This window comes from Podarcis vaucheri, assembly GCF_965113315.1.
Source record: "Podarcis vaucheri genome assembly, chromosome: 4".
Lineage (NCBI taxonomy): Eukaryota > Metazoa > Chordata > Lepidosauria > Squamata > Lacertidae > Podarcis > Podarcis vaucheri.
Window position 1 is genome coordinate 16,532,325 of NC_138762.1, and position 16,671 is coordinate 16,548,995.

The window sequence follows — 16,671 nt, forward strand, 5'->3', positions numbered from 1 at the left end:
CACATCTGCAAAGGTCGAAGACTATCGGAGTAGGGTCTTTCAGCCTGGGAAAGAGGAGGCTGAGGGGAGATATGATCTCAAGGGCTGTCACATGGAGGGTGAAGCAAACTTGATCTCCCCTTCTCTGGAGTGTAGGACTCGGACCAATGGCTTCAAGCTCCAAGGAAGGAGATTCCGACTCAACATGAGGAAGAACTTTCTGATAGTAATAGCTGTTCGACCACGGAATGGTCTCCCTCAGAAGGTGGTGGACACTCCTTCCTTGGAGGTTTTTAAGCAGAGGTTGGAGGGTCATCTGTCATGGATGCTTTAACTGAGATTCCTTGCATTGCAGGGGGTTGGACCAAAGGACCCTTGTAGAGTTGGACCCTTACAGAATCATAGAATCATAGAGTTGGAATAGACCACAAGGGCCATCGAGTCCAACCCCCTGCCAAGCAGGAAACACCATCAGAGCACTCCTGACATATGGTTGTCAAGCCTCTGCTTAAAGACCTCCAAAGCAGGAGACTCCACCACACTCCTTGGCAGCAAATTCCACTGTCGAACAGCTCTTACTGTCAGGATGTTCTTCCTAATGTTTAGGTGGAATATTCGTTCTTGTAGTTTGGATCCATTGCTTCGTGTCCGCTTCTCTGGAGCAGCAGAAAACAACCTTTCTCCCTCCTCTATGTGACATCCTTTTATATATTTGAACATGGCTATCATATCACCCCTTAACCTCCAACTTTACAACGCTGCATGAGTCTATGACTGCAGTGTGAGAGTGTTTCTCTCTGTGTGAGAATCTGAACAGTGCAAGCAGGTCCCTATCTTCATTTGGCAAAATGAGGGAGGGTCTAGGTCGAAAGAAGAATGGCAGATGAAATTAATGGACTATGCAGAATTGGACAAAATGACAGAACAGATTCAAAACCTGCAGGACCAGAGATTTACAGAAGATTGGAAGAAGTATACGAATTATTTGAAGAGCAACTGTAATCAACAAATTACGCTAGTAGGGCTACAAGAAGTTTTGTAAGGAGAAATATACGAAGTGTTACAAAGTAGAAAAAGATAGATATACAGTGGTACCTCGGGTTAAGTACTTAATTCGTTCCAGAGGTCTATTCTTAACCTGAAACTGTTCTTAACCTGAAGCACCACTTTAGCTAATGGGGTCTCCTGCTGCCGCCGCGCAGCCAGAGCACGATTTCTGTTCTCATCCTGAAGCAAAGTTCTTAACCCGAGGTACTATTTCTGGGTTAGCAGAGTCTGTAACCTGAAGCGTATGTAACCTGAAGCGTATGTAACCCGAGGTACCACTGTATTGGTTATGAGTTTGAAATGTAACAGGGAAAATAAGAAATGCATACTAAAAGATTAGATTGGAAAATTTTCAGACAGGACTGATGGAAGTCAAAAAAAATGAGTAAGATGTAAAAGTATGTTATATATATATATATGGGTCTAGGTCTGTGCTCCTTCACCCCACTGTTTCAAAAGCCAGCCTTGTACTACGGGGATCAAGGAACAAAGCATTTCCATTTCCCCACCACCACCACGATGTGGAGGTCACAGAGAAGAGCGAGGCTCCTCTCATGTTGGAGCAAAGGACGTACAGAGGCATCCTTATTATCTATCCCATCAAGGGGCAGCAAACTGATGGGACATCTGGACCATATTGCAGGCGAGAAGATAATAAAGGATGCAATTATGACATAATGAGAAAGCTTTCTCCAGAGAAGTGGCAAGACAGTGGTGTAAACAAAGGAAGGCTTTTCATTCCTAATTGCAGAGCTATATGTGGCATCGCTTCCTAAAAAGTGTCCTTCCGGCATGCAATGAGGGTTTGGGGCCCTGAAGCAAAGCAGGTAATCCCTCCATTAGCATCTGAAATGGGATTATTTATGATATATACTCCCGGAGTTGAGAGTGGATTTCATGCTCTTTATTCAGCTCATGGTGGTGAGGAGGAATGGAAGTTCCCCCAGAATGAGTATTGGAAGACACAAGATTTACCCATCCAGGAAGAATGGCAGATGAAGTTGATGGACTATATGGAATTGGCGGAAATGACTGGCAGAATCCGAGACCAGGGAGAAGAGTCGGTGGAAGAAGACTGGAAAAAGTTTAAAGACTATTTACAGAAATATTGTAAAATTAATGAATGTTAGAAAAATGTTGGAATGAAGTTATATGGCTTTAGTAGAAATATTATAGGGAATTAAGTATAATTAGATCAATAGAATATTAAAGGGAAAAATAACGTTAGAATCTGTTAAGATAATTAAAGGATAGAAAGCAGAGGAAGATGGAAAGGAATTGCTGAAACAATCAACAGAAGTGGAATACAAAAAGGGAGGTGTGAGGAGGTCACTGAAATAAGTGAATGAAAGATAAGATATTGAAATTGTTTGATGTCTTTTAAATTGTTTTTGTTTGATGTCTTTTAAATTGTTTTTGTTTTGTTTTGTTAGCTTAATGTGTTATGTAGTGTTTTTGTATTGCATTGTATTGTGCTTTATTATTATTTTTTAAATCTTTTTTGTGTGTTTAAATTGTTGGAAAAGTAATAAATATTATTATTTATTTATTTTTAAAAAAGGAAGTTCCCCCAGAATGTCTGCTTTATATACATTATTTGCACAATGGGCCCCACGTGATTGGCTAATTCCGGGATTCTCCTGTAGGCCAATCAGGTTGCGGATTCACTTCTACCTGGAGCTGGATTGGGTGGCTCCTGTGGACCAATCAGACTGCTGCATTCTGAATCTTATTGTTCTAGGACCAATCAGACTGCTGCATTTTGGATCCTATTCAACTCGGTACATAACAATTTATCTGAGATTATACTTCATCATAGAGCTGGAAGGCGCCATGAGATGATCTAGCACAGTGTTTCTCAACCTGTGGGTCCCCAGATATTGTTGGACTACAATTCCCATCATTCCTAGCCAGCATGACCAGTGGTCAGGAATGATGGGAGTTCTAGTCCAACAACATCTGGGGACCCAAAGGTTGAGAACCGCTGAATTCTAGCGCAACCTTCTGCAATGCAGCAATCTTTGGGCTCAAACCCATGACCCTGAGATAAAGAGTCTCATGCTCTGCTGACTGAGCTATCCCTCGGTATGCGCTTGTGGACCCTGTCAAGGGGGATGGAGGAATCTGTTGCCCTCCAGATGTTCCCATCAGCCCCCAGCCAGCACGGCTAAAAATAAATAGAGAAAACCCAGCAAATCGGTTCATTCTGTCTCACTGCCTTATGCCTCTAAGGAGAAGGCTCTGCTGCAAACCTATGCTCTCTACCCGCCAAGCCAAATCTGTTCTTCGGCTTGTACAGGAAAATCACACACACAAGCAAATGCAGTTGAGCTGAAGCCAGAACGAAAGACAAGATTCCATGCTTTTCTTGCTGCTCTTCCAGCCCCTTTTGAAGGAGAAACCTCCTTCCCCAGATTTTGACTATCCCACTTTCCTCAGCCAAAGGACTGTCTCCCGGTCTTCTTTTACATGCTGTTACATCACTGGCCACTTTGACACCATACATGTAAAGCACTATGATATGGACTTAAACAGCCATGGCTATATTATTATTATCATTATTATAATTATTATCGGAAGACCAAAAAAGTGGGAGAAGAAAAGAGACATCATCACAACCTAAAAGAAAAGCTGAGCTGCTTTTCACCTTTTCCATCTCATGTGAAGAAGTAAAAGAAGAAGAGTTTGGATTTGATATCCCGCTTTATCACTACCCTAAGGAGTCTCAAAGCGACTAACATTCTCCTTTCCCTTCCTCCCCCACAACAAACACTCTGTGAGGTGAGTGAGGCTGAGAGACTTCAGAGAAGTGTGACTGGCCCAAGGTCACCCAGCAGCTGCATGTGGAAGAAGGGGGAAGCAAACCCAGTTCACCAGATTACGAGTCTACCCTTCTTAACCACTACACCACACTGAGATAACATAACACTTTTGCATCCCTCCCAATTCTACAGTTCTTTAATTCTATAATTGTGCAACCTGGCCTTGCCAGAAACACAGTCCAAAAGCAACCTCAGTTATAAAATAGCTTGATCTGAATATGAAGCCCTCCATCCCATATATATATATATATATATATATATATATATATATATATATATACAAGAAGCCGAAAGCACCAGCCTGAAGATGACGAGTGAGACCTCGTCGAAACGTCGCCCAGACACCCCGACTCTTACACGGGAAGACACCCGAAGACACCAAAACCTGCATTCCTGTACCCGTGAAAATCTACGAAAGCATATATATATATATATATATATTGCTTTAGACAACCATTTTTGAACAGAAATCCCAACATACATCAAAAAGAGTGCTGCCTGCCTCCTCTCTTCTCCCCCACACAAGGGATAACAACAGACATGGCTCTTTGAATTTCAGAAGGCTTTGGAATGCCTGAAATCAAAACAGGGGCAATTATTCCCTTCCTAAAGAAAGGGAGAACTGTAACCCGATCCTAGGAGTGCTTGCTCAGAAGTAAGTCACACCAAGTGCTGCGGACTGAATCCAAAGCAAGCAAGCATTGCAGAGCACCTTAGCAGCTGAGGCGAAAGCATCATTCCCCGCCCGCCCCCCAACAAATCCACAATGAGAAAGAAAAACAGAAACCAGAAACGTTTTCTGCATCTGAATCTTACAGGATACGTTCCCCTATCCTTGTTGTCTGTGCCTCATAATAGCTTCACGGCGCAACAAATGCATCAGAACTTTTACTTCTGTTATTAAAAACAGAAATCAACTTTCCAGGCCTTATGATGACATGGGCGGCTGTTGCTTTTTAAAGGCAGGTTTTTTAGGTTCCTTGAGCCACCTTGCGACAGGGAGAAAACCAGCACATGAAGATGCTCTCATTATTATACCTCCGCATAAGAAATAGTTGTTCTTCCTGGATTTCTGCCCTGAAGCTTTTAAAGGAACATTGCAATTAAAAAGAAGGCAGCACCAATGGGTGAAAGGATAAATTTGAAACTGAGCGAGCAATGCCTTCGCTGCTTTATTCAATACAGGTGCAATGAACAAAGAGACTTTGAAGTGCAAAACACATGCGCAGCACAAATAACACGTGCACATTTGAACATCTAGGTTTCCTTGCAAAACACACACGCAGAAACAGCAATCAGGGAAGAATCTTGCCTGGGGTGTAAATAGCCGTCTCTCAGTCTTGATTCCAACTGCAAAATGGGAATAACGTCGCCCCATTATTGTTGTTCCAGAAAAGTGTGCATTAGGTACGTCCACCTTTAAATGTAAGCTGTATCAAAATTCTCCCCCATCTTTAGCTAAAACATCCTGGGTAGACTACTTCCCCTCCCTTTTTTCCTTTTTTCTTTTGGCTGACAGCGCTTTCTGAAAGAAAACCGCACCAGGACTCGTGAGAGTACGATGGAAAGGATGGGAAGGTTCATTTTATTTAAAGAAAAGAAGCGAAGATCCTTTCCCTTGAGAAATATACATCAGGAGAGCTGGCTTGTAAGCGCTCTCGCCGGAATGGGCCCAGGAGGTTGGTTAAAGTTACCATGACTAACAGTTGCAAGCCCAGCCATCCGCTGAGTGGGGTTCACATGCCAGAGTCCAAAAATGATGCCTGCAGCTGGGAGCTGAGGAAGAACAGACAGACAGGGAGCTCTCTTTTCCCAGACCCTGGACAGAGTCGTTCCTTTAATTCAGACACAGAAACAGAGTCTCCAGCCTATTCCTTTCCCTCCCACCCCCCTGCCCTTACATAACCCCTCTGCCCCCCGCCCAAACATTCACCCCTTCTCCTTCTCGTGAGTCACCAAGAAGCCTTGAATCTTCCCGGTCAGCCAAAACTTTCCATTTCCTTCTCGTTCCCAGAGCCCCAAGGAAAGAGAGCAGGGGAGAGAGAAGGGGGGGGAGCGAACATCTACCACTTACCCCCAGCATCTGATGCAGATAGTAATACTGAGGCCCCCGATAATATATCCGGAAAGTTTTCCAAAAGAGCCCCACGTTGAGAGACAGCCAGAGCAGCTGAAGGAAGCAATTGGGGGGGGGGGAGAGAGAACAAATTATTATTATTACATGTAGAAAGGGCATGTGCAAAACCAGAACTCTCCCCGCCAGAGAGAAGACACAGGCAACAAACTCTCAGGGCAGGGGGAGGCTCAAAAGCTGAGTGAGAAAAAGCAAGACAAAGGCTTTTAAGAAATAAAATGGGGGGGGATAGTTGGGCCCCACCAGCTGTGCTTTTGGAAGGTTTCCGACCGTGATGATCTCACTGTAACATGGGATGCTTTCAGACCATCACTATTTTCTGGTGGGATTCGCTCACATATCAGCAAATTCAGATTACATGCTTATTTACAGTATTTGAATTCCATCTTTCTTTTTCCCCCTGGTGTACATGATCCTCATTTAACACCCACAACAACCCTGTGAGGTAGGTTAGGCAACTGGGCCAAGGTCACCCAGTCCTGGGGCCAAGGGACGTTTTGAAGCCTGGTCTCCCAGACCGACACTCTAACCACTGCACCACCCTGCCTCTCTCAACTGCAGCTGATTGGGAGCTCTTGCGCAATAAAACCACTCCCCACCACACCACACCCTCTCAAAATAATCAGACTTTTCGCAGTAAGGAAAAGGACAGGAAAGTGCTCTGGAAAGTGTGGGATAACTCTTTCTTGATGTAAAGTCATCTATCCTCCTTAGCGGGGGTGTGGGTGTGATCACAATGATTATTCAATAAATAGCCAACACTGTCTAACCTCCCTGTAAACAAATCAAAACGAATGCTCAGTAAATGGGTTGTCTGGAAGAAGCGTCCTGTGTGACTGCAAATCTCCAATATGCTCTGGACTTCCACCACAGATACTGAAATACTTTATTGTCACTTGTACAACTTGTATACAGTGAGATTACACAAGCACCCCCACTCAGCTCTCTTAGTCTTAATTCCCCTCATTTACTGACACACACACACCAAACCCAAAAGTCAGTTGCCCTGTTGTTATCTTTTCATTCAGCAGCCTAACAGCTCACAGATAGAAGCTGTTCTTTACCCTGTTGGTGCGACTAATCATGCTTCTATATCTTCTGCCTGAGGGCAGGAGATCAAGAAAGTGCCAGCCAGGGTGTGAATCATCCCTGAGAATTTTCCTCACTCTCCTGAGGCAATGTTCTTCCACTATTTCATCCAGCGGATTCACAGGACAGCCCATAATATCTTGCACTGTATCTGCCACCCTCTGTAGGCACTTCCTATCAGATGATGTCAAACCAGCGCACCACACCGTGATGCAGTATGAAAGGACACTTTCTATTGTAGAAGGAGATTGTCAAATGTTGATTGACATTGTTCTTTCACAATACTCTGAGGAGATGGAGTCTCTGTTGGGCTTTCTTAACCACCTGGGTTGTATTGATTTTCCAAGTAAGGTCTTCACTGAGATAAACTCCTAGGAATTTAAAGGAAGAGACTCTCTCCACACAGCCCTCCCCAATGTACAGCAGGGCTAGTTCTCCTCTCTTCCTCCGAAAGTCCAACACCATCTCCTTTGGTGGTTGGATCCAGGTTGGATCGGCCCATGGAAAGCAATGAGACAATAACAGCTTAAGTCCCTTTGAGTTCAGTAGAAACTAAGTGCAACTAAGGCCTGATCCACACTTAGCTTTCACCTCGCTCTTTCCAGGCAGAGGTCTGCGCTTTAAGGCTCTGCGTCCAAGCACTGGGATTTATTTATTTATTGTCCCAACACAGTCATGGCTTAAGGGGCATAGATGTCAGTGGGAACTAAGTGCAGCTGGTTTAGTGTGTATTCAACCCACAGAATTTACAAATAAGGAGCCACGATGGCGGGGAGTGGGCATGCATATTGTCCCCAGCAACTTGCTTCAGTGGGGTCTGTAATTAAAAATGATAAGAAATCGCTTTTGGCGCTGAGGCTAGCAAACATGATGAGCTCAGATAGCTCTAAATGGACCTGGCAGCTGCAATACATGACAACAGGGTAATCATGCAGTCTCAGCCATCCCAAGAATGCACCCTTAGGCTAGATCTTAAGTTTAGGGTTGGGGGGGGTGACTAAGAGGAGACCTGATAGGAAGTTGTCATAATGGCTGTGTTCTCCCTCCACTGTCAAAGGACACATGCCCCTGAGTGCCAGCTGCTGAGAGCCACAAATGGAGAGAGTGCAATTTTGCTCAGGCACTGCTTGCAGGCATCCCATAAGTATCTGTTTAGGTAAATGGTAAAGGACCCCTGGACGGTTTATTCCAGTCAAAGGCGACTATGGGGTTGTGGCGCTCATCTCACTTGCAGGATGAGGGAGCCGGTGTTCATCCACAGGCAGCTTTCTGAGTCATGTGACCAGCATGAGTAAACCGCTTCTGGCGCAACGGGACACCGTGACGAGTGCCAGAGCGCATGGAAACACTGTTTACCTTCCCTCTACAGTGGTACCTATTTATCTACTTGCACTGGTGTGCTTTTGAACTGCTAGGTTGGCAGGAGCTAGAACAGAGCAACGGGAGCAATGGGAGCTCACCCTGTTGTGTGGATTCAAACCGCTTACCTTCCAATCAGCAAGCCCAAGAGGCTCAGTGATTTAGACCACTGCGCCATGCTATCTAAACCTAAGGGAGCCGGCGTTTGTCATGTAGCTGCCCCCTGCCTCCCCTTGGCTACACCCATGGGGGGAGACACAGAAAGCATGGTCAGAAGGGGGCCACAGTCCGAAAAAGGCTGGGAAACTGGTCTAGCCAATGTAGCCTAGTATTCTGCTCCCCACAGTGTCCACAAGAAGGCACAAAAGTCATAGCAATCTCCTGCTGCCATATTATTCTACATGGAGGTGCCAGGAATCAAACTTGCACATGAAGAAAATGTGAATGATCAGTGAGCTGTGGCCCCTCTGTGCATTCTTCTTAAAGGTAAAGGTACCCTAACTAAAATAAAAAAATTCCTTCCAGTAGAATATTTATATATATATATATATATATATATATATATATATATATATATATATTTTTGCTTTCGTAGATTTTCACGGGTACAGGAATGCAGGTTTTGGTGTCTTCGGGTGTCTTCCCGTGTAAGAGTCGGGGTGTCTGTGCGACGTTTCGACGAGGTCTCACTCGTCATCTTCAGGCTGGTGCTTTCGGCTTCTTGTTACTGGAACAGAGCAGAATCTGGTGTTTGAGTTCCTATAAATACTGTTGAGGGGTGTGGTGTATAGCCTCCAACGTTCTGGGCAGAGAGGAAGTTCTTAGATTAGTGTGCCTTTTCTTCTTTTGTTCCTTAATTACTTGAGGGATATCTTGAGTGATTTCATGAGTGATATTCTGAATACCACTGGGTGGGTCATTAAGTGGCAGACCAACACGGCTACCTATCTGTAACTGTACCCCTAACTGTTAGGTCCAGTCATGGACGACTCTGGGGTTGTGCGACCATCTCGTTCTATAGACCAAGGGAGCCGGCGTTTGTCCGCAGACAGTTTCCAGGTCATGTGGCCAGCATGACTAAGCCACTTCTGGCAAACCAGAGCAGCGCATGGAAACACCGTTTACCTTCCCGCCAGAGCGGTACCTATTTATCTACTTGCACTTTGACGTGCTTTCGAACTGCTAGGTGGGCAGGAGCTGGGACCGAGCAATGGGAGCTCACCCGCGTCCCGTGTATTCTTCTTAGGAATCTGCTATTTGTCTCTTTAGTCCAGGTGCATCTAGTCTGATTGGGAGTGGCCCTCTGGGGCAGGGATGTGGAAGACCTGTGGCCCTCCAGATGTCAATGGACTACAGAACCCACCTGAAAAAGGTGTCAGTCAGAGGTGATGAGAATAACAACATCTGAAGGTGTCAGGTTCCCCATCCCTGCTCTAGGGTTCAAAGGCTTTCTCCATCATCCGATGTTTCTAATAGGGGATGCCAAAGACTGGACCTTGGCATGATACGCTTGCCACCTTCAAATATCTCAAGGGCTGTCAGATGGAAGAGGGAACAAGCTTGTTTTCTCCTGCTCTGGAGAGTAGGACTCAAACCAATGGCTTCAAGTTACAAAGAAAGAGATTCTGACTAAACATCAGGAAGAACTTTCTGACATTAAGAGATGTTCAACAGTGGAACGGTCTCCCTCGGAAGGTGGTGGACTCTCCTTCTTGGAGGTTTTTAAGCAGAGGTTGGGTGGCCATCTGCCATGGATGCTTTAGCTGAGATTCCTGCATTGCAGGGGGTTGGACTAGATGATGCTCAGGGTCCCGTCCAACTCTACAGTTCTATGATTCCGTTATTCTATAACATGATTCCACAATTCTATGAACCTGAAATCTTCTCTACACAAAGCAGGTGCTCTACCTCAGAGCCACAACTCCTAATGGTAAAGACAGCTGGTCCCCACCACAGCTGTCTGGGATTTGAACCCAGAACCTCTCAAATGCTGAAGAAAGAACAATGCCCCTAAACAGACAATTCAGATTACTGGATTTGTAGGAATTCTAAGACCAATGGTGACCCACCAGATGCCCATGGAAAGCTCAGAAGCAGGACCTGGGTGAAATAGCACTCTGCCCACATCTGATCTCCAGCAACTGGCATTTGGAGGTGTACTGCCTCCAACAGTGGAGGCAGAACACCTTGACTACTAGCCACAGGTGGCCTCGTCCTCCACAAATTAGTTGAAAATTTGTTGAAAGCACTTTTTAAGTCTTCCAAGGCCACCCATCACTAACACCTTCCAGCCTGAGAGAACATAAGCAAAGGAGAAATGAATCCCGATGAAGTTATCACTGTATAACCCTGACCGGTTGGGAGAGTCTGCAAAACCTGCACAAGTACAGAAGATCTATCCATCAAGCATACACTCAGAACAAAAATGTGGGGAACTGAAATTAATAGGGAATTTGGGAAAGGTCCTGAACTCATTTGCTTTCAGTGCAGAAGGTGCCAAGCACAACCCATAGCTTCTCCTGGTGGGCTCGGGCAGAGACTCCTGCCTGAAACTTTGAAGAGCCAAAACCAGCCAGTGTGAATGATAAAGAGTTGGGTGGACCAATACAGCAGTATCTTGGTTCTCAAACACCTTGGAACTCAAACACTGCAAAACCAAGAGGTAAGTGTTCCGGTTTGCGAACTTTTTTCGGAAGCCAAATATGTTCCGTTTTGAGTGCCACACTTCCGTTTTGAGTGTTACGCTGAGATCTGTCTGTTTTTGCTATTTATTTTGCCTTTTTGTTTCTGTGGCTCCTTTTTTGTGTGACTGTGTGGAACCCAGTTCAGCTACTGATTGATTGATTGTGTGACTGCAGTACATTGTTTATTGTTTTCATTTTATGGATCAATGGTCTTGTTAGATAGTAAAATTCACGTTAAATTGCTGTTTTAGGGGTTGTTTTTAAAAGTCTGGAACGGATTAATCCATTTTGCATTACTTTCTATGGGAAAGCACACCTTGGTTTTGGAACACTTTGGTTTTGGAACGGATTTCCGAAATGGATTAAGTTTGAGAACCAAGGTACCACTGTAGTAGCTTCCTAAATTCTCATGGTCATCTGTAGAACCATAGAAATGTAAGCTTGGAAGGAACCCTGAGAGTCATCTCGTCCAATCTCCTGCAATGAAGGAATCTCAACTAAAGCAGCTACCCAGCACTGAAAGTACTTTTTAATCCCAGATGTGCTTATGCCATATGTATGTACACACACTCAAATACACACACACACCCAGTTGGTTTGGGTTCCTCTGTAGCAAAAGCCAGCACAGTTCAACAAAGGAGACAGTTAAAGGGCACCTCCATTTCAAATTCCAAGCTCCATTAATGTGTGACCCCAAAATTTTGGACCCCCCCCCAAAAAAAAACTGATGCCAAAGTTTAGCGCTAATTTTGTGCCATGAACCTCGCATTTCATGCCACCTCCCGAACAGAGTACTGTAATTGACACAGCAAATCTGTTGCAAAATCACTACTTAGGTTTCAAACCTACACTCGCATCTGAGAGTAAGCCCCATTGAAGCCACTGACTTACTTCTGAGCAGCCCTGTCTAGGACTGTGTTGTTAGGCAAGCCTCTCATTCTGACATTGCAATTAGGACGGTGGCGGTTTTACTTTATGAATAACCTCCCTTCACCCTAAGGTCTGAGGGCAGATGACAATAATAATAAAAATACAACATTAAAAACGGTTTTAAGCAACTTACAGGGTGAGTCCTAAAAACAGACATTTCCGGTGTCAAAGACCAGGGAAGAAATGTGAGGGGCAGTAATGCTAACCTACCTTGCAGGCCTGTTGTGGGAATAATGCAAGCTGATTTATGTACACAGGAACCAGTCTTGTATCCAGTAAGGTCTCTGGCTGATCTAGCTCAGTATCATGGCTGGCAGAAACTCTCCAAAGTTTCAGAAGTCTTTCCCAACCCTACCTGGAGACGAACCTGGGGCCTTCTACATGCCAAGCAACTGCTCTGTCAATGAGCTATGAGCCTTCCAGAAGGGAGGCGGAGATGGTTTTCTCCATTAGATTTCAATCAAAAGCATTGATCCTCACCCTGTGACCCTGCGCGTAATGCCCAGAACCTGCCCACGCTCAAGAGCGCTCTCTCCTCTCCCCTTCTTCTACTTCCTGGCCTTTCCCCACACAGGACGGCTCCAAGCTCGGCGTTCCCGAGCAGGGATTGGACCCAACCCTGCGTGGGAGGAAAGGGCAAGAGCGCTCCTGAGCATGGGCAGGTTCTGAGCATCTCTCGCGCGCAAGCGCAGCGAGAGCAACATCCTTGCGATGGAGGCGGCGAGGCTGCGCGCACCCCCGAAAGGCAAAGGTCCCTCTTACCAAAAGGAGGTGTTTGCTGCCCTCGTTGGCGAGCCAGCTCTGGCAGGAGGCAGCCATGGTCCCGGCCGATGAAGGAGTCCCACCACCGGCTCTCTCTTTCTCTGCTTTTGTACTTTGGGGGCGGCCGGAGGGAGAGGCTTGGCTTCCTTTTCAGCCGCTGGAAAGCCAAGCCTCCCCCCTCCCCTCTTTCCGGCCTCCCCCCTCCCCTCTTTCTCTCCTCTTCCCTGGACCCCCTCCCCTCCTCTCCTCCTGCCCCGCGGGGAGAAATCTAGTCGCTTCTCCCTCCTCCTTCCCTCCCCACCTTCCCTGCGCCTAGCAGACAGCTCCAGGGTGGCGCCGACGGGCTCCTTTGTCTGGGACGAGGAGGAGCGATTTTGCTCCGCGCGTGGAGTTGGGGGTCTCCTGCGCTCCGAGGAATTCACCTCTCTCTCTCTCTCTCTCTTTGATGGTGGCGGGGGGGGGGCTCTTTGCTCGTGCAACGCTTTTCCTGTGTTTTTTGCACACCCGTCGTCCCATCACCCTGGAACTTTATGATTAGTTTGATGCCAGAACGCGAAGTTGTGGTTTTACTTCGAACAACAAGAACAGCAGCAACAGGTTTTGAAACAGTTGCGAGAAAGGCACACAAAGAAAGAGACGTTCGGCAGGTGAAGCTCTTACCGTCTCGCACTGCAAAGCGCCTCTGTCTCCAGACTTGCGAAAAACTCCCCCAGTTGGTTGCCTGGCTTGCAATCCAGCTATTATTTTTTTTTTAAAGAAGAAAGAGAAGCGGTAGGACCTCTGTTTCAAGGAAAAGGAAAGAAATTGCATTTGGCTCAGTTTTGTAATCACAGCAACAGCAGTTTCTCCAAGCATAGTCAAGAGGTTTTATTTGTTTGCTGATTTGCTTGCTTAAGTAATTAATTGTTCTTAGAATTATAGATGATCATCTAGTCCAATGCCCTGCAAAGCAGGAATTTTTTTTTTTGCCCAACCTGGGGCTTGAACTGATGACCCATGAGATTAATAGTCTCATGCTTTTCTTGCACCTCATGGGGAGTTATGGGGACACCTTGCAATAGAAAGAATCTAGTGAAAAAAATGAAAAAGCAATAACAGAGCTCTTAGCAATACATAATACCACAACACGGCAATGGTGAAGAACAGCAGCCAAGTCTACAGAAGTGATGTTTACATCTCAAATCCTTGAATGTATGTAATATGGGGAACAGGTGAATCTCTCATTAGGAAGAGAGTACCATTTAAAAGTACATCAAAGTAGATAAATAGGTACCACTCCGGTGGGAAGGTAAACGGCGTTTCCGTGTGCTGCTCTGGTTCACCAGAAGCAGCTTAAGTCATGCTGGCCACATGAACCGGAAGCTGTACATCGGCTCCCTCAGCCAATAAAGCGAGATGAGCGCCGCAACCCCAGCGTCAGCCACAACTGGACCTAATGGTCAGGGGTCCCTTTACCTTTAGCTTTACCATTTAAAAGGGTGCCACCCCTGAGAAGCCCCTGCCCCATTTCCCACCCTGTAAGTAGCCCCTGCTTATGGGACAATAAGCAGGACCTCTCCCATTCCATAGTGGCAAAACGGCATTGAGAAAAGGGGCGCTTTGAGTTTTATTCCTTTCTTTTTATCTAACAAGGTTTATACACCCAATCACGAAAACCTGTAAACAAAACACACACAATATATAATGCACTTTGCAGTTACCGATAAAACCGGGTGTTAAAAAACAAGATAGCCTGAAAAATTACCAACTCCAATCAGCAGTTTTAAGAATGGTCTACCTCAGACTCTCCTTCACTGAAGGTTTTTAAACAGGTTTGATGGGCATCTGTCAGGGATGCTTTAGCTGAGAATCCTGCATTGAATAAGGTTGGACTAGATGAACCTCAGGGAACCCCTTCCAACTCTACAATTCTACGATTTTATGACCGTAGTTCCTTAAAGGTGAGGGACAAGTGCATTCCACACATGCTGATTTGAAAGACCAAAAATGTGGAGAAAGACCAAAACATCTTCACAGCCTAAAAGAAAAGCTGAACTTGCTTTCAGCTTTCTCAGGCTGCGTAAAGATATCATAAATGCAGATGGTACCATCACAGTATGGGACGCGGGTGGTGCTGAGGTCTAAACCACAGAGCCTAGGACTTGCTGATCAGAAGGCTGGCAGTTCGAATCCCCGCGAGAAGGTGAGCTCCCGTTGCTCAGTCCCTGCTCCTGGCAATTCGAAAGCACGTCAAAGTGCAAGTAGATCAATAGGTACCACTCCAGCGGGAAGGTAAATGGCGTTTCCATGCGCTGCTCTGGTTCACCAGAAGTGGCTTAGTCATGCTGGCCACATGGCCCGGAAGCTGTACGCCGGCTCCCTCAGCCAATAAAGTGAGATGAGCACCACAACCCCAGAGTTGTCCATGACTGGACTTAACAGTCAGGGGTCCCTTTACCTTTACCATCACAGTGCTGTGCAATAGCAGAAACCCATGCAAGCATGGATGAAAATGAAACTCTTATCATCTGATAAGTTTTTAGTAATAGTGCTTGAAGCAACAAGACCAGAGATATACTGCCATATTTTAACATCTGAGCAGAAAGCTGGGTGGGTAACTGAGTGCTTTTAAGGATAAAACAAGCGTCAAATGGAATTGAGTGGGATGAAATGAGAGTCCAAGACTTTATCTTGCTCAAGCTTCTTGTCTGAAGTTTTTTCCGGTCTGCCACTCTGCTTAAATTCAGTTTGAATTGTTCTCCAAAGAGCATCATTTTCAAAAATGAAGAGAGAACAGTAACCATCGAGCAATTAATATATATTATTTCCCACAGTCCAATGCACTCAAAACAAATAAGGCCCTGAACTGGCATTTGCTCTAAGCTGTTTCGCTGATCTTAGGCCAATAAATGTGGAGGAGGGAAAGGCAAAAATGTTATATACCGAGTCGAAATAATGAGCCAATTTTTCGGCCGAAATCTTCCGATGTATTTTTTGCAGTATCTGAATTCACCAGCAGGAGAGTGTGAAAGTGCAGCCCCCAGATTCCACACCCCAGGAGTTTCATTTCCCTCTCTTCCTCTTTGAAGCATGAAGACCAATTTCCCTCTCCCGAGCTCCATTCAAAATATAACATAAGGTCACCCGGAGCGATGTCCTCAAATAACCCCTCCCACACATTCCTACCTTAAAGGAAAACGAAAAGCAAGGAGGCAGCGCTGCCATGCGTGGCAGCAGGGCTGGCAAAGGTAAACAGAGCGGGATGGGAATGCAAGGAGCATGAGTGCGTGGGAACAGCATGACATCAGCAAGCCATGACAAATGGCTAAAAAGAATCAACTGGATCCATTTGGTCCTGCTGTCTGGGTGATATTACATTTCATCTCATCATCATCATAAACTTCATTGCACTAGCCAAAGGCCATGGTATCATTCACAAAAGGAACAAAAGGAAAAGCAACAATCATCATAAAAACCATAAAAACATCAGGCACTGCAAATACAGTAAACCACGATCGCGTCTCCTAGAAGTTATTTGTTGCATACGATAGAATATGCCATCTTAAATGTCCAAATCACCTTTGCAATTGACCGCTATTTTATCTAGTTCTTTTCTCCTGATCTTCTTAGCTGCCAACGCATATAAAGGTAAAGGTAAAGGGACCCCTGGCCATTAGGTCCAGTCGTGGCCGACTCTGGGGTTGTGGTGCTCAGCTCGTTTATTGGCTGAGGGAGCCGGCATACAGCTTCCAGGTCATGTGGCCAGCATGACTAAGCCCCTTCTGGCGAACCAGAGCGCATGGGAATGTCATTTACCTTCCCACCACAGCAGTACCTATTTATCTACTTGCACTGGTGTGCTTTCAAACTGCTAGGAGCAAGGACT

The 16,671-nt window shown here is 45.6% G+C and overlaps 1 protein-coding gene and 1 long non-coding RNA gene across 4 annotated transcripts in view; both read right to left on the reverse strand.

Annotated features, from left to right (window-relative positions):
• NOX4 (NADPH oxidase 4) overlaps window positions 1-12,949 on the reverse strand; it is a 104,587-nt gene extending 91,638 nt beyond the window's left edge. For 2 of the 3 annotated variants that reach the window (XM_082219353.1, XM_082219352.1), the window contains exons 1-2: window positions 12,807-12,938; window positions 5,923-6,018 (exon numbers count right to left, since the gene is read on the reverse strand). In XM_082219353.1, coding sequence (XP_082075479.1) covers window positions 5,923-6,018; window positions 12,807-12,863 — 153 coding nt within the window. In that variant the 5' untranslated portion in view covers window positions 12,864-12,938. Of the gene's footprint in view, window positions 1-5,922; window positions 6,019-12,806 lie in introns of all 3 variants that reach the window. The other variant, XM_082219354.1, reaches the window with a different exon arrangement.
• The window catches only part of LOC309530691, a 228,983-nt gene that overhangs the window by 136,555 nt on the left and 75,757 nt on the right, over window positions 1-16,671 (reverse strand). The gene's annotated exons all lie outside the window — the stretch shown is intronic.